This window comes from Emys orbicularis, chromosome 18, assembly GCF_028017835.1.
Source record: "Emys orbicularis isolate rEmyOrb1 chromosome 18, rEmyOrb1.hap1, whole genome shotgun sequence".
Lineage (NCBI taxonomy): Eukaryota > Metazoa > Chordata > Testudines > Emydidae > Emys > Emys orbicularis.
This window is the reverse complement of record NC_088700.1, coordinates 19,823,884-19,841,708: the sequence shown is the minus strand read 5'-3', so window position 1 is coordinate 19,841,708 and position 17,825 is coordinate 19,823,884. Positions and strand designations below refer to the sequence as shown.

The following is a 17,825-nucleotide window of genomic DNA, read 5'->3' as shown; positions in this document are numbered from 1 at the left end:
GGGAATAAAGGACAGATGGCTCTTATCTTCAAGAGGCACCTGCCCACCCTGTTTCCCCTTTCCTTACGATTCAGGGTAGGAAGTGGTGCATTTGGAGCACAGTTCCTTTGCCCCTAGCCGCTGCAGGCGATTGGTTTTATCTCCCTGAGACAGGCGGGCAGTTGGACAGAGAGAGACAGGTTGTTTTTGCTGATACAGACTAACAGGGCGACCACTCTGAAACAAACAGATCCCTGCTTGGAAACAGGCTTTCTCCCTGGCTGGATCCAGATCTCAGGGCATCAGACCAGGAGGCAGGGGTCCCTCCCCCGCTAGCTGCAGGGTGCGGGATGGGGCGCGCCGGGGCGGGACACCCCGTTTGGGGCCACACCTCCTAGGCATCCCCCGCCGCGGGAGGCGGCTGCCGGCCCGGGGGAGGGCGGTGCTGGCCCTTTAAGAGGCAGGGACATCGCCGGCCCGGCGCGTCACTAGCAGCAGGTAGAGCCGCCCCTGCTCCGGCCAGGGAAGAAGCAGCAGCAGCCGCCGCCCGGAGCCCTGCGGGGAGCAGCAGCGGGGCCCGGCCATGGGGAAGCTGCAGCTGTTCGAGATCCACCTGAGCGAGAGCCGGGTCGTCTACAGCCCCGGGGAGCCGCTGGCCGGCACCGTCACTGTGCGCCTCTCCGGGAGCCTGCCGTACCGCGGTGAGCCCTCATGGCCGGGCTGCGGGCTTCCCCGCCGCAGTGCCATTCCCCCCCCCCCACACACACACACGTCCCCGGGCCCCTCTCCCCCAATAGCGCCCTCCTCGGGCTGCGGGCTTCCCCGCCGCAGTGCCAGCCCCCTCTCCCCGGGGCCCCTTTCCCCCAATAGCGCCCTTCTCGGGCTGCGAGCTTCCCTGCCGCAGTGCCATTCCGCTCTCCTCGCCCATTGCATTTCCGGGTGTAGGGCCCCCGCTCCCCAGGGCTGTGAGATTCCCGGCCGCAGCGCCTGCTGGCTTTACCTCCCCATTTGCTGGCTTCCCCTTGTCCTCCTGGTCCATCTGCCCCTGAACTTAGAGGTTGAGTTCAGTATGACCATATTGAGCCCCATCTGACCCCTCCACACCCATACTACCTTTGTACTGGGAGTTTCATTATTTGTGAGTTTCAAGAGACTGGTTTTCATGGAGTTCTGTTATGCAGAGGACTGGCGGAGGGGGGCAGCTTTTTGGACCATCCAGCCCCTCTCCTTGCTAGTAGGGCTTGGATTACGTTGTCTGTTGTTTCGTTTCTACCTCCCTGTGGGCTTCAGCAGGAGTGTGACTAATATTTCGCCACCTTCCCCCATCCTCTGCTCCATTCTCCCTCCTCCCCTTCCCTTTCAGGGAGGGGGTGGGGATGGGGGAGTTTCTTCCTTGGATCATGGGCAGCAGGAACAAAACTTTCTCTGCGCAGGGTCTGTGCATGCGGGGGCGGAATAGCCTTGGTAACAGACTGTGTTTAAGCATAGTGGGTACTAGCAGGCTTCTGGCAACTGTCTCCCTGTCCAGGGTAACTGTGGGTTTCTCCTCTACCTGTTTCAGGTGTGAGAGCCATCTGGTCAAAGCAAGTGTGTGTGTGTGTGCGCTGCGCTCCCCCCAACCCCGGTTTGGGGAGCAGTTGCTTAGAATTGCTCAAATTCCATTGTTGCGGGCATGGCTCTGACAACAGTGTTGATTTTATGCGGCAGGCACTCAGATGCTGATGGGTGGCGGTGTAAAACCCTAAAACAGACCCCGAGTGTTGACCTAAAGCTCAGCTGTGAGTCTGAACTTCCCCATAAAGTTTGGGGAATTGCCGGGGTTTGGAACATAGGACTTGTCAGGTGGGTTCAGCTCCAGGGTCCATCTACTCCAGTACCCTGTCTTCAACACTGGTTCCCACAGTAAACTAATGTGGGATAAACTGCCCTTCCACCCATTTCCTCCCCCTCCTCACTAGATCTCTTCCTTATAGTTTTAAGATCTGAAGTGTGAAGTTGAATATCTGGGTTCTGGCCTGTTTCTAGTTTGTCCCAGCTTGTGTGAATAGGACTGAAGTGAGTTAAAAGTCTACAGCCATACCTAAGTCCTCTTTAGCTGGGTTGGAGCATGTGTTATGTGCTTGGTCCTAACTCGGTATGACTGTGTTTAGAGGCCAAACCGTAGTGGAGGATATTTGAAACACAAGCAAGTGTAAGGGTTAAACTCAGCTGTCACTGTAGTGTGTGTTTGGGGAGGGAGGGCCATATAGATACTTGCCCTCAAATCTGAATTCTCAACACCTCATGTTAAATGAACTGATTTTGATTTATTTATGTTAAGACCCTGTTTCTGATATGGAAGGTGCTCAGAGAGAACTGTTTGAAGAGTGTCTTGGTGCCTCTCTTTTTATAGAATTATTGACTGTAAAGGACCAGTTCAGGGGAGTGGGGAAAGATTGTGTATACTTGTGTACCTTGCAGAGAATGTTCTTTCTCTCCCCCGAATATCCCCCCCTCCAAAAAAACCAACCAACAAAAAAACCCCCACCCTATACCACTTGATTCACAGAAGTGCCAGCAATATGCTGACACAACTCTGACTCCAATGCTTACCCAAACATGAGGTCAAAGAGAGATGACCACCTGAGTAGCTTGGCGGCAAAGCCCAGCAGAGCTGGGTCCAGGTGATCATCTGACGCTTCCATTTCTCACACTGTTGAGTCAATGTGGCTCCCAAGTTGTGATGTGATGGTGAGAAGCAACTCCTTGGTGAAGGGCTCGTGCTCCAGAGTGCGGTTGAAAGTGGGATTTCTACATCTTCCCTTGGGTCCAGTTGGACTGTGACTAATGAAAACGGCAAGCAGGCCTGCTGCTGTCTGGGGACCGCTGATGTGGTGGCTTAGGAGAGGGAGAAGGGAGGCTTTCTCAGACAGTGGGGATGGGAGGGTAAGGGGACTGAGGAGCTAGGCTGTATGGTGTCTGTGCCAGGCACTTTGGCTGTAGTCGAGGAAGAGCACTGCGGCGCCTCCTTGTTAGCAAATCTGACCATTGCAAAACTTTTCATAGCAGAGTAGGTGAATCCTGTGTTGTTTTAGTTCACTGGAATTCTGCCAGTTGTGAAACCCCGACTTAGACTGGAATCTTCCTCTGAAAACTTCCAAACTCTAAGACCTGGTCTATCCTAGGGGGAAATCTTCTAAAACTGTTTTAAAAAGAATTAAACCCCTTCCCACCATTGCTAATGCTAGTTCAGCTCTACCAGTGTTGGCCGTGTTGGGGACCCTAGCCCTGCAGACACCCATGGAACTGACCTGATAGTGATGGGAAGTTATCTAACAGAATTTCCTTAGCGTAAACAGGGCTTCACTGTATAAACAAGGGATGGTTAATGGGATGGGGGTGGTTGGGGATAGAACCAAGATCCTCTATCTCAGCTCTGCCCCAGGCTTCCTGTGTGACTTTTAGGGCAAGCCACTTTTGTCTGTACCTGTTCCTCCTCCTTTTTTTTGTAAAATAGATATTAGCTTCTTCCCTGTCTTCATTATTGCTTGCAAAGTGCTTTGATAGCCCTGGTGCTTCAGAAATGCAAATTATTTCCTGCTTCCCCTAAGGCTGAGTCTCTCCCTCCTCCATCTTCTGCTCTCGTTGCCTCTGTCTCTGATTCTTCAGACTGTTTCCAAGTATTTAGATTTAGTCCTTCTGGGCCAGGACCTTGTTCAGTTGACCTTGTCTGGAAAGCACAGTTGCTGTAGAAGCAAGTATGCCTGTCTTGATTTAAAACACCTCTCCCATTGGACATTGGTCTTTCTGGCTTCTGAAAGCTATTGTACAGAACTTGTTAGAGGCTCGGTGAGGGTGGTGTTTTACACCCATTCTCCTTAGGAAATGCTACTTACCTCTTTCAGCATGAGACTTCTAATGCAGTAGTCACTGATTTCTCTCTCCTTCTCCCCCTCCCCGTACCTATGGACTGACTTCTCTCTTCCCGAGAACCTGCTCCCAATAATAGGGCAGAGAGCTGTAGTATCACTAGTCTGAGCTAGTCCAACTAGCCCTGATGCATTAGTGGCCAGCTGTGAGGTAACTATGGTTACAGTAGGCTACTGACTGCTGTTTGCATGTGGGGCAGCCATAGGCAATTAGATTTTCTGGAGAGTGTCTCTTCTCCCCCTCTTCCCCCCCTCCCCCCCCCCACTTTTCTCACTTTGCCTTCAGTTACGGGTTTTCTTTAACCCCATCGACCGCTCAAGATCTGTTGTATGAGCCCTTTTTTTCCCTTCATTTTGGAAAAGTTCCCCCCCCCCCCCCCACCCTGCTGTAGCGACCTATGTGGACTTGAGCCTAGGAAATTTTGGAGTCTTGTATAAGCTTTAGCAACAAAGATAGGAAGACTTTTTCACCAGCCCCTGGCCTTTCAGTACTCGGGTAGTGTTTAGTAACACGCTGGTGAGCCATGGGCTGTAATGGGACCTGAGCAGGGTTTTTGTAAAACTTGTTGGGAAGTGCTAGCTGATGACGGCTGCTAGACAAGTTTTATTTTTAATTGCATGCAGGGATGGCCTTCGGCATAAGCATCTGCTCTAGGCAGAGGAGTCCTGGTTGACTCAGCAGCTCACGGAGCAGCCTTCTCTCCCCTCTGGCTGTGGCACTGCAGAGGGAGACAGTCGGTGGCCCAGTTTCCCTATGACAGCTTGAGTGAGCCCATGCAAATCTGCACGTCTGGCTCTGCTCTCCAGGGCAGGAGTCTGCATATTTTTAGACTCCAGGATTTGGTGTGATACCATCCCCTGGCTGGAGTCTGAATGTGTCCAAATGGGAAGCCTGCATGAAGGGCCAGTGGCAGCTGCCTGCAAAACGCAGGTTGTCTGATTCATTCCTATACATCCTCCCTAGTGACTTGGCTAATATCTTATTTATTGCGCTTGTGGGCGACTAGTATCTCAACTCTAAGCAGCTGAGTTGGGGGGTTGTAGTTTGCCCCCTGAGGTTTACAGCTTCTTCTGTTTGCTCTCTGGCCAACGGCAATAAGGTTGCTGTATGCCCACTGTAGGAAGGGGACTTCTCAATGGGCTGCTGCCGGGGGGGGCATCCAGTTAGTTGTGGTGGTGTGTCTAGGAGCCCTAGTCAAAGGCTGAGATCCCACCATCTTTGCCCCCAAAAATACACCAACTTGAGGCTACTTCGTGTTATGGCTCATATTGTCTGGCTCTCAGATGCTGTGTCTGATGCCACAATCGGCCAGCAGAGGAGTATCTTGGTCATTCTGCCTTGCCCAACACATTGGAAACCTCAAGCCTTTCCTTTGAAAGGACTCGGATACCAACACACCTGCACCTTTAAGATCAAAACACATTTCTCTGATCTGCACACCTTTCGGTCATAACTAGAGAGATTTGTGTTTAGCCAGAGGTCTCCCTTAAGGAATGCCCCACAATGAAGTCCTAAATACTAACTCTGCCCTGCTAAAGAACAGGAAGCTGCCATCTTGACAACTGGAGACTGAGTCAAATTGGAAGACTCGGCTTCAGAGTTGTAAGGAAAACACTACAAGGGTGTGTTACTTTTATTTATTTATTTATTTATTTTTAACCACTTGCTTCCTCTGGGGAGGTGCTTTTTTAACCTTTCAACAACTTTAAAGCTTCTGATTTCCAGTGGTAAAGCAGATTGTTTCAGTTCTGCTTTTCTTTTATCAAACTGAGCTCCTCCTGGAAAATATTGTTAAAAGAACAGCCCTGACTCCCACACCACCACTGACAGACCAAGAATGAAGAGACTAAAAGTGTGCTTCTAAAAGCAGCTCTGAAAATTCCTCTGTTCCACACACACTTATTTAGCTGTCCAGATTAATATAGTAATGGCTCTGCTAAGTGAGACTTTTATACCTTAACATTTCAAATACACACACATTTTAGGTCTGATGTATACCTTTTTTAAAACATGCTAACTCTTTATCCAGGTACTAAAATACTGGCAGTGATGGGGCTATCTGATTACCCCCTGCATATTTATCCTTATTATAGGTATTCTAGCCCCATTTGATAGATAGCAAAACTGAGGTGCAGAAATCCAGGTCACAGAGGAAATTGATAGTAGAGCTGAGAATTGAAACCATGTCATTCAATGCCAATGCTATAACACCATAGAATATCAGGGTTGGAAGGGACCTCTGGAGGTCATCTAGTCCAACCCCCTACTCAAAGCAGGACCCAATCCCCGAGACCATCTTTCTTCTCCTGGCTTGTCTAGATTAGGAAAGGATGGTGGGGTTAGCTAACTTAACTTGCACCCATGCTAGGGAAAAAACTTGTGGCTAAGTCACAGGTGGTTATTTCTATCTTCCATTTATCTGGCCAAGATCCCCATGGGGGTGAGCTGAAGGTCCAGCTGGGCCAGCTAAATGGAAGTGAAAGTTATTAACCTGAATCCACACTAGGGAGCAGGTCCTGGCTGGCTATGCTGAACATGGTAAAATGATATTGAAAAGATGGCATCTGAAGCAGTGCCCTATCTAAGACAGGGTCCCACTGATGCAAATGGTCAGTAACTCCAGTAAGAGTGGATTTGGAATATGTACAGATGACTACATAGCTCCTGGGTCACCCCAAATAGCGCTTCTATAAAATCGTTCTGGATGGGACAGTCAAGCAGTGAGTACTTTTTTTGCAAAATGCAGGTCAGGGACGGAGCAAACATTGTTTACTGTCTAGAAGTGTGCAAGTGTCCTGTTCAGGAGAAGTATCCAAGCGTTCTTGTCCCTCCTTCACCCCTGGACCCCCTCCCCCATGCATTCAAAACCCAGCTAGCTATTCAACCTACCCTGGTATTTCTTTGCTGACCTAACACTCACCGCTGCATGTTCCTGTACATCAATGCAATTAACAGTGTAATTCTGTGTCCGTCTATCACGCTGACTGTTTACTACTTCCCAGTTTCAGAATCCAATTCCGCTACGTGTGGGAGGAGAGCACCTTAGCAGACAGACTCGGCCACAGAGCTGAGACATGGAGCAAAAGGGGATTTCTGCCCCTCTCGCTAGTTCACTGGTGGATCAGAAATGCCATGTAAATAATTATTCTCAAGATTGTGCCTTGGTCTGTGGTGCACTCCTTTCGCCCTCCCCTCCCCCAGCCTCGCCTGTGGGCAAAGCTTTGCTGTTCAATTCCTCTTTGCTGATGGAAACATGAGACCAGGAGCCATCTGTGGTGTTTGGTGCATCGTTGGGCAGGTGGAATGTAGACCTGAGAGCTAGTGGCCAGCATCTGATATGCTGCCAAATGTGGCGAAGGGGCACTGGGGCATGACCGTTCCAGGAGAATAGGCAAATAAGAGTGGGCAGTACTGTTGCTTTGCAGCATAAGTCTGTTGCTAAGCAGGGGAGTGGATTTAGTGGCTCCCTTGCTTGAAGGAGTAACTTTTCTTACTGTTGGCTACCACTTGAAAATTCATATCCTTTAATGGAGGGGGAGGCTGAGTTCATATTGGGATCCTGAGGTCCCCCTGATCTAGGGAATATTCTGCTCTAGGGGTCAGTCTGTTTATTCATGTTTACTTTTCCATGGTGGTGGGGAAGACTTGGAAGTGGGTGGTTGGTGTATTGTCGTGTAACCTCTTTGACAGAGAGACATCTAAAGTATTTTGCAGGGAGTTGGGGGATCAACCATTTCTTGGTAGGCAGTGATGTTGGCTCTCATAGGTTCCATGAGAACAGCTGTGATTTGGGGAGGGTTGTTGGAGTGAAGGTGGGGAGAAAGGGGAGCAGAGGATGTGGAAGAGGGCTATCGTAAAGGGGAAGGTGCAGAATGGATCTGATCAATGATCGAAAGAAGGAGGCTGAGGGTGAAGAAACAGAGACCAGAAAACAAATGGAAAGAAGTGGCAACTGGGCTCTTGGTGTTAGACCTCGGTATTTAAGTCTTTTATTTAATTGTTTATTAAACTTGGAGGGCAAGATACTCAAAAGTTGCTGTGCACTCACTGAGAATGGGGGAGAATCAATCCCCCGCTGTTTTCGGTCTTAATCTTTTTTTAATGCAAATCTATGTCTCTGTCAGGCCATTCCATGACCTCTCGCCCTGTTACAGGATTGCTGTGAAAGATAATCATCTCTTTCCTGTGGCTTCTCTAACTTCTTTTGTGTGGAAGTGAAAAGTGCTTGGAGAAGAAATGTACAAAGGATGTAACTGCCTCCAGTTAACAGATTTGTGTATGTATGATGTGCTCTTCTCCCATTTCCTATTTGTTTCTGGGATCTGAAAGCAGAGGTGAACTGATGCCTGTCCACAAAGATGCTCTTCACAGGCTGACAAAATCCTGAATTTCCTTTGCCCAATTAAAAATAGATGACACTCCAGTGTCTGGTGTGATTTGACTTTTGCTGGGTGTCTTTAAAACTTGCAGTGTAAAGGCCTGCCACCAGAATTGACAGGTTTTACTCTAATGGTATGGGGGATATTTGTAACTAGTTCTTGGATCGATACAATCGTGTCTGGGACCAAATACTGCCCTGGGATATCTGCATGCAACCACTACCGGAGTCAGATGTACATGAGTCGAATTGTAGCGCCTGATTGAAGCCCTATAATAGAACACCTGTGGAAGTGTAAGTCTTTTAGAAAGCTGGATGGCTGCAGAGGAGGGATACTGTGAGTATCCCAGTGCAGGAAGGGATGTCTTTTGATAAGAATTTGGGGGTGAGGGGTCATAAATTAGTTGTAGATTGCCACTTCCAGGCAATTTGTAATTGACTTTCAGCTCAGAATAAAACCTTGGGCTTCTCTGATAACAAAATGCTTGTTATGGATATGTCCACATCGAGTCATAGGCTTAAATTGTGTAGGTGAACAAATACATTGTCTCAACCTTTCACCACCTCCTTGCCAAAATAGGCGCAGGTTATGTCCTTGTTCCCAATCTTCCCTGCCCCAGTGACTCAAGTCAGACCCTGCTCACTAATGGGAATAGAGTCTGAAGAGGGAAGTTCAGCTCCATAAGTTCTTTAAGGCTGGCTCTGCACTACAGGCTTCTGCTGGCACAGCTTGGTCCGTCAGAAGTGTGAGGAGGTGCGATTCCCTGACCTGACTGATGCCCCTAGTGTAGAAGCAGCTATGCGAGGCGCTGTTTCCAATATAGCTTGGATTTGCTGGTGGGTGTGTGGAATAGACTAAGCCGTACCAGTAAAAGTGCAGCTTGCTGCTATAGCTGCATCCACACTAGGAACACGGTGGTGGTATAGTGTGTCAGTAAAGTGCTCCTAGCATAGACATGGCTGAAGTGCCAGAGCAGGCCCTATTTCTCCAGGAAGTGGACTGAGGGGGGAGGGATAGCTCAGTGGTTTGAGCATTGGCCTGCTAAACCCAGGGTTGTGAGTTCAATCCTCATTTAGGGGTCTGGGGCAAAGATCTGTCTGGGGATTGGTCCTGCTTTGAGCAGGGGGTTGGACTAGTTGACCTCCTGAGGTCCCTTCCAACTCTGATATTCTATGAAGGTGCCCAAACAATTGGAATGAGAATCTGATTGAGGTCTCACAAGGGCTAACCTCTTCTTAAGAGGTGTTTAATGGGCCGTCATCTCTGCTCTGTACCTCTGTTAACTAGTGTTTTAGGTGCATGTAAGTTTCTGAGCATAGTAGGTACCATTTGGTATGTTGGAAAAGGAGGCCATGCAAAAATGAACATAAATGAAGGAACTGGGTGTGTACAATTTCCTGGACTGTAGTAGTTGCTAGTTAAATCCCAGAAAGACACTACATGGTGCTGTCAAAAAAAGGGGGTGGGGGGGATGACTGTCCTATGCCTGGTGACCTGTGTCCTCACTTACACAAGTGCAGAGCATCGAGGATCAGGGCCAACATGAACCGTTGTTTACTTGGATATAAAAATAAACCCATGAAGTGTACATTTCCTTTCATTATTGAACCCCTCTCTTAAAATGAGGCTGGAAAGGCAGTAGGCCTGTTCAGTGACTAAAGCCCTTTGTGGTGATGGGTGAAATGCTGATTGGTCCCAGGAGTTTTACACGGGAGTCTCAGTGCCATATGGGGTCCCACCCCTTTGAACCAATGTCTGTGGTACGCACAATGGCTGAGGGGAAAGGATTGATTGTTTTCTTCCCACGGCCCTCATGAGCTGGCTTACGTTGCCATTGGTATTGGCCAGATTTAAAGGACTCTGTGCTCCCAGGATGTCTGAGCACGAGGTCTCTCGGCCTCTGACTGCTTATTGCTGATCTCGCTCATTCAGTGAATTGCTGGCTCGCCCTGGCAGCCAGACAGGGATGGGATGGTTTGCTTTGTGCGTGCAGGGAAAGAACAATACATGGATAACGTGTTTGAAGGGGCACCTTCATTAGGCTGTAGACTTGACGGGCATTAAAGCGCCTTGTGGGGAATGTTTGCCAGAACCTAAAGAGTCATTAGAGCTTGTCTAAATGTGAAACTTGCACCAGAATAATTTAAGGTATGAATTTAAACCAGTGTAAAATGTGGTGTGGACACTCTTACTTCAGGTTTAGCAACCTGTTTTGGTCTACGTAAAGTCCATTTAGGATCAGATTTAAGCTAAATCAGAATGAGCCATTGGTAATCGAAATGAGAGGACATCTGGCTCAGTGGCTAGGGTGCTAGTCTGAGACTCTAGAGACCAGGGTTCAGTTCCCAGCTCTGCCACAAACTTCCTGTGTGAGTGGGTAAGTCACTAGGGGATGTCTGTACTGTGGCTTCAAAAAAAAAAAGTGCAACCTGTGGTCTCAGAACCTGGGTAAACTGACCTAGCGATGTAGGCATGCGTACCCGCCTTGCTGGGTTTTCAGAGCCGAGTGGGAACATCTACACGACTGTTAGCCCTGTAGCATGAGCCTGAATTGGTTGATCTTGGTTTTGAGACCATTACTGCTGCAGAGGTTTGCTGTATAGATCTACTCTTAGTCTCCCTGTGCCTCTGTTCCCCTGAAACTAGGAAGTAATAGCACTGCCTTGGCTCACAGGAGCGTGGGGGTGTTTGTGCGGCTCTCTGATGACAGCGCTAAGGGCTGCATCCGTATACGCTGGCTTAACTCAGCCAGAGCACTCGCCCCCTCTCGCACCCCAACCTCCTGCCCCAGCCCGGTGAAAATGAGCGAGTGAGCGAAGGTGGGGGAGAGCAAGCAATGGAGGGAGGGGGGATGGAGTAAGCAGGGAGCGTGGCCTCAGAAGGAGCGGGGCAAGGGTTTTGGTTTTCTGTAAATAGAAAGTTGGCAACCCTACCTGTATTCCAGGGGTGGGATTCTGCACTCCTACCCCCATACACGTTTTGGGAGAAGAACAATGACCCACTGGGGAAAGGCTGGCACTGATGTTGGGCTACCATAAGTGGCCCTACAGATGCTCCTTCTGTCTCTTTTTCCCCCCCATTTCCTTTGCAAGCCCAGGTCTAGGAATATTGTCCTTCCTAGACTTCAGTCTGGGGTAACTGTGGGGGAGGAGAGTAAAGGAAACATCTGTGCAGCAGGTTGATCCTAAAAGCCCATGAACCTACTTGTCGATCTGGAGCGTTAGAATAAGTCTCCAGGAATCAGGATTATTAGGCAGAAGGGTAAATCAAAGGTGCAGCGGATCACATGGCTCTGTAATTACCCAGACATGCCCACTGTGCATGTGTCAGATGAAGGGAGATAATGAGAGTTATCAGGGGAAAGCAACTTCCCCATTCCACAAGACTTACAGAAGCAGGATTTGGAACTAAACCACAGTCTCTGAGTTCAATAAATCCTTGTATGTCTGGGGTTGGGGGATGGGAAATCTTTGTGAAGAGATGCTCCCGTGCCAGTGGAGTGACAGAAGGGGGTTAAAAATGAGCTATTAACGCAAAGCTGCTGGATGTCAGTTTCTAGACTCATGTCCCAGAAGGTAAGGTGCTTGATGCCTGTTGCTAAGAAACTACAGTTGTCTCTGGCAGTTTTTTGAAAATTATGAGCACGCGTTGGTTGTACTTTTCTTTTGTTTCTTCTTTTCCCCCTCCCCCTCCAAACAACCAAAACAAAGTCTATGTGGGATGCATTGGTTCACTTTCCACTCCCCGCCTTGCAGCTTGTGTAAAGAACCAGGCGTGGTAAACATTCTCAGGTTAGATTTTGTTCCAGCTGTGCAAGGTGACTCATTTTTTCTTCCTCCAGGGGCAGCCAGTGTGCTGATAACCCGCGCGGTGCTATAAATAAGTGTGTTGTCTAAGTAGGGGAAAATGCCTGAAGTTTAAACACACGGACTCCTGTTTATAATGAACTCAGCAGTTAACTTTTTTTCTTACCCTCCCCTGGGATGCATGCAGACGAAATCCCCGATGGGGAAAGAGAACAGGTCCTCTTGTCATGTTCAATTTGTCTGTGATGGAAGAAAATCCTTGCAGACTGGAGACGATCGACCCATGTGTCGCATGGGGGAGATTTGGACAAGTGAACTGTACTTAGAGCCCCACGGTGAAGAATCTGTACAGCACTTTGTTGGGAAAAAGCTGTATTTGCTTAAATCAAAACTTCTCCTTAGCATGGAGGCAGTTACCCAGAAAAATAAAATAAAAACTCTACCTGACCAGCTTCTTGGCATTATGGACACGGGCTACGTAACCTTTTGCAGCAATGTGCTGAAAGGCCAAGGAAGGGTAAAGTGTGGCCAGGGGGATGCTCTTTAGGATTCCTTTGAAGTAAAACCCAGGGGGAAGATGGTCAGGATATTGCTAATGCAGAGACTGCACAAACCCAGATGCATCCCCTTTGGCAGGACTAGCAAATTGCCTGTAGCCCCAGGGCTGTGCCTAATTTGAATATTTGCATGTATTATCCAGATTTACTCTGCCGGAATACTTGCTCCTATTTCTCTTCCTTGTGGAACAAACTCAAACTGTCTGGAGTTGACAAGCAATACAGACCTGCAGCTGAACTCTACAGAGGGAGGGACGCTACAGGCTGGATTTGGCAGTTTATCTGGACTTTCTACAACCCTTCTGCAGACACAGTCCAGACGTAATGTTGAGCTAGTGCTGAATGCAACTCCCTTGGCCATCATGATTTGTTGTAGCCAACCACTAGCTAGTCTAGTTTGTTCCATGTTAACTGGTGGGTTTCTAAGGCCTGGTCTACACTAACCCCCAAATTCGAACTAAGGTACGCAACTTCAGCTACGTGAATAACATAGCTGAAGTCGACATACCTTAGTTCGAACTTACCGCGGTTCAGACGCGGTCCACACGCGGCAGGCAGGCTCCCCGTCGACTCCGCGGTACTCCTCTCGCCGAGCTGGAGTACCACAGTCGACGGCGAGCGCTTCCGGGGTCGATTATCGCGTCCAGACCAGACGCGATAAATCGAACCCGGAACTTCGATTGCCAGCTGTCGAACTACCGCGGTAGTGTAGACCTGGCCTAAGAGTAACTGTCTTCCCTAGTCCCTTTCAAGAAGCAGCTTTCAGTTGATTCCCTTAAGCAGTCCGTGTAGGTGGGAGGTTTGAGCACTTCCCTTGTTGCATCATGCCTTGGGAAACGTACACAGGGCTGAATGTTGCACCCATCCAGAGGTCTAGCACCAAGTCTATGCAAAATCCTACTTATCCCCTCAAAGTGGGACTGGACCGTTGGTGTGTAGGTCTTGTGTTGGCTCTCTGCATCAGAGTCCTCTTCCACCAGGGTGGTGGGATTCCTAGAGTGAAGTGTGGTGAGATGGGGGCGTAAGATGCTCCCTCAGAGGAGGGTTCCTATCTTGAGAATTGGCCTCTCTCTCCCGCCTCCCCTGGCTTTGGTCCCTACAAACTACAGCGCTCTGACTGCAGTGTTTGTTTCTGGTAGCTGTGTGCTCGAATGTCTGTAGATCCACGTGTGCCTGGCTGTCGTCAGAAATCTGGTCAGCAAGCAGAGGGAAAACAGTGGCATTTACAGCTGCTTCTCTTGCTCCGGGGGGAGTGGTGTGGGGGTGTGTGTCTCTGATAGATTTGATCATGGTTGGGGTTATTGTAGAGTAGTAGGGAAGGAAACGTTCTGCGGAGATGCTCCTCCCCTTCACTTTTTAGCTGCTGCTGCCTCCCCCCTCTGCTCAACACAACCCTTTTGCAAAACAAGGCCAGTCTGTCTTGCAGCTGCTGTCCTACCTGTTGGGCCATGCCTCGGGGGGGCAGAACTCCTTGCTGAAATCAGTGAGGGCATCTGGCTCTAATGACCACTGTTTCATGCCTGAGCATATTGGCAACCATGGTATGAGAGGCATTGAGAACACTGGGCAGCATTGCATTCCCGTCTGACTTTATCTACCTTCAAATAACAAGTGAATCCTGAACCCAAGAAGGTCACTGAATAGTTTATAGTCACATGCTGGAGTAATAGCTGTTCTAGACTCATTAATTTTTCAGCTTGATTTTGATCCCAGCCATTCTTGTGCTGTCCCTCTTGTGATGGCCTGTGTCTCCGTACAGGGTCTACCTCGCAGTCCTAGTGTACAAAACTACATAGGCTTTTTTCCACCCCTGAAGATCAATACCCATGATACTGGGTTAAAGAGGAACTCTAAAGTTACCACACTAGAATTATGCAGTGTCTTCCTAGGATTTGCTGCTGTAATATAAATGGCAGGAAAATGTACAATGTCTGTTCTCCATCTTGGGCTAATCAAGGATTGTTCTCCTGCAGCTTCTTGAGTGCCCAATAGCTCCACTGCATACTATGGCTTTTTGGTGTGTGCTAATACTTGAGGAAAACCTTATGGTCAGCCAAGAGGCCACCGCAACATCGAGCGGAAAAGAAACCTCTAGGGCTTGGTCTAGCCCTCTCCTTACAATACACAATTGTTCTCTAAACTATATTTTTCCAGTGCTTTGTTCTGTCCACTTCCAACTCTCCCAAGCAATGTAGTGTGAGTACTTCAGATTTGCATTTCTCTCCCATCACTCTTGGTATTCAGCCTACCTTTCCCCTTTTTAACTCCTATTAATGTAGGACCCTTGGCCTCCACCCAGGCCAATCTCCCTCTTCATCCTTCATCTAATTAAGGATTGCTATCACCTGCTCGATCATCCCTTAGCTAGACTATACATATCTGGCTCTTGGGAAATCTTCTACCTCTCTAGCACTGGACTGTCTTTGTTGTTGTGCTCTGAACACAGGTTGTGTTACAACATCGCCTCGGAAGAGCCACAAAGGGTGGTGTAATAGTTCAAACAATGGGAGCAGAGAGCATAACCGGTCTGAGCAGAGCAGAAGCGACAAGGTCAGTTGGGGGTGAAAGTAGCCTGGGTCAGAACCACAACTTAATGTTGTCATTCGACTATAAACTGTGTCTGTCTGACTCTGAACAGAAAGAAAAGGTAGGTGAGGTCATATCTTTTATTGGACCAACTTTTGTTGGTGAGAGAGAGGCTTTCGAGCTACACCGTGCTCTTTCAGGTCTGGGAAAGGTATTCCGAGCGTCACAGCTAAATGCAGGAAAAAACAGATTGTTTAGCAGAAGTAGTTAGAGCATATTCTAAGGGACTGTTCAAGATAGAGTGGCCTGGTAACACCTCTGCAGTCATAGGACAAAAAGGGGGGGTTAGTGGGTTACAGAGTCCTGTAATAAGCCATAAATCCAGGGTCTCTGTTCAGTCCATGATTTTTAGTATCCAGCAGAGTTCTGAATTTAAGCTTCCCCAGTCTCGACTTTTTGAAAATGTTGTGCAGGTTTCCTCTGAGGATGGAGACAGGTGGATAGGGAGTGATCGCTTTGTGAACAGTGTTCACCTACAGGTGATAAGGTGTTTTTGTCTCTTATCACTTCTCTGACTAGAACTATTTCAACCATGATTCATGTGATCGCATTTGACGCAAATCCAGCTCCTGGGAAGCGTGCTTTCCCTCTTGTCACAATGATCAAAGTTCAGTTACCACAAGAACTCAACTTCTCCCACCCTTTTTAATGCTGTAATCCGTATGGGTGACAAGCATCTATTCCAGACCAGTGGAATCTGAATCCCCTTCTATATTACAAATAGCCATGCCAGGGGGCTGGTTACACCATGGACCCCTGACATAGTCTTAAGCATGTCTGCCCCATTTTGTAGAAGCATAAACCCTGTTCCCGGAGCATGCTTTTAAGTGGGGGAATGATCCCACCCCCCTTGCAAATGAAGGGTAGGCTAAATTTAGAATCTGGATCCAAACCGCTCTTGATTTTTGGTTTTGCAAAACCAAAATACTGCCTCCTCAGCACCTCTTACTATAGGTATCTATCTTACCCTTTCCTCTCACCTTACTCGGATGACTTGCTCTATTGTTTCAGTTATAGGACCTTTTTTTTTTTTGGTGCAGGGTGTATATAAAAATGTACAAGAACTGATAGGACAGCCCCAGCAGGGTGGGGACAGCTAAATTAATTAGTAGTTATTGGTTAATTAGGAGTGTCTCTTTTCCCAATTTTAGCAATTTTATGCAAATTATTTAAGCTAAGGTTGCCAGTTCTTCTGTTGAGGCTTCCCAGCCCTTTCTCCAATCTCTTTCCTTGCTCCTCAGACATGAAGGGGTTGAAATTTTTTTTTAAATCTGTGTGAATTTAAGGTGCTTTTCACCTTTGAAAGTTAGTCCCCTTTGTTCTGCTACCAATGAAGTTTTCATTGACCTTTTCAAGATGCACTCTATTTTAATTTTCTTTCTTCTACACGTTGAGCAGAGACTAAAAGTAACTCCTTTTTTACCTAGAGATTTTGTAGTTCTTCACAAACTTTCCAGCTTCCCAAAGTCTTGTCTTGCTTATAACTCCATACAATGCTGGGGCCTACCATACACCCAACAAGGCCGGCAAGAACTCCAAACACACTTGAGCTTTGACTTCTGTCTCTGAGATGAATCCTTCAAGCTGCTGATATGTTGAGACACATGCTGCTTGTTACAGCAACTTGCTGAGACCTTTGTGGCATTTTATAACCTGCTGCATGTCTTGGAATACAGAATCTCATGCCTCTGCTTCAGCAAATTGATGTGGGCTTCTTATTTTTCTGAAGCCAGGTCTGCTCACTGATTCCCACTCTTGGGAGGTGGTGCAGAAGTGTGTGTGTGTGTCCTTGTTGTGACTTGGCCATGCTAGATAATTGACCCATTGCTGACAATGATAGTTCAGTAACATGTCATCAGGGCCGGCTCCAGGCACCAGCTGACCAAGCACGTGCTTGGGGCGGCCAATGTTGGGGTGGCGAGGGGCGCTCAAGGTTTGTTTGTGCAGGGCAGCGTTTCGGCGGTGGCCCAGCCCGGCACTTAGCGGGGGCGGGGGTTTGAGCGGCCCACCCCGGCGCTCGGGGGGGGGGGGGGGGGGACGGTGGCACTCTTCTTTTTTGCCTGGGGTGGCAAAACGTTAGAGCCGGCCCTGCATGTCCTCCATCATTCGATCATCCCACTTCAATCCCATCAACTGGTGCTAAATGTGGTTCTTCAGCTGCTAGTGTAGACAGAGGGACAAATGTCTTAATTATTTGTACTGCACAAGAGTCTAGCGGATCCAACTGAGATCAGACACCACCCCCCCCCCCCCCCACCCCCCCACCCCCAGCAGAGCTCGGTCTCACTAGGCAAGCCAAGGATGGAAAGGGTCTGCAGCCTGAGCCTGGAAGTCTACACAGCAGTGAAACAGCCTCACAGCCCGCTCCTGAGTCAGCTGGCATGCGTCAGCAATGGGTTTTTCTTCGCTGTGTAGACGACATCCCCTCTCTCTGCTCAATGACTACGCAAGTGGAACCGCTTCAACAAGCGAGACTGAGCATGCCCTACCCCAGCATACACTAGGGTGACCAGATGTCCCGATTTTATAGGGACCGTCTTGATTTTTGTGTCTTTTTCTCACATAGGCACCTCTTACCCCCCCCCCCCCCCCCCCCACCACCACCACCA

The 17,825-nt window shown here is 48.6% G+C and overlaps 1 protein-coding gene across 1 annotated transcript in view; it reads left to right on the top strand.

Moving 5' to 3' along the window:
* Positions 1–481: 481 nt before the first annotated feature.
* ARRDC1 (arrestin domain containing 1) overlaps positions 482–17,825 on the top strand; it is a 63,939-nt gene continuing 46,595 nt past the window's right edge. Inside the window, exon 1 of the mRNA XM_065418671.1 lies at positions 482–680. Within this exon, the coding sequence (XP_065274743.1) occupies positions 563–680 (118 nt within the window). The 5' untranslated portion in view covers positions 482–562. The remainder of the gene's footprint in view (positions 681–17,825) is intronic.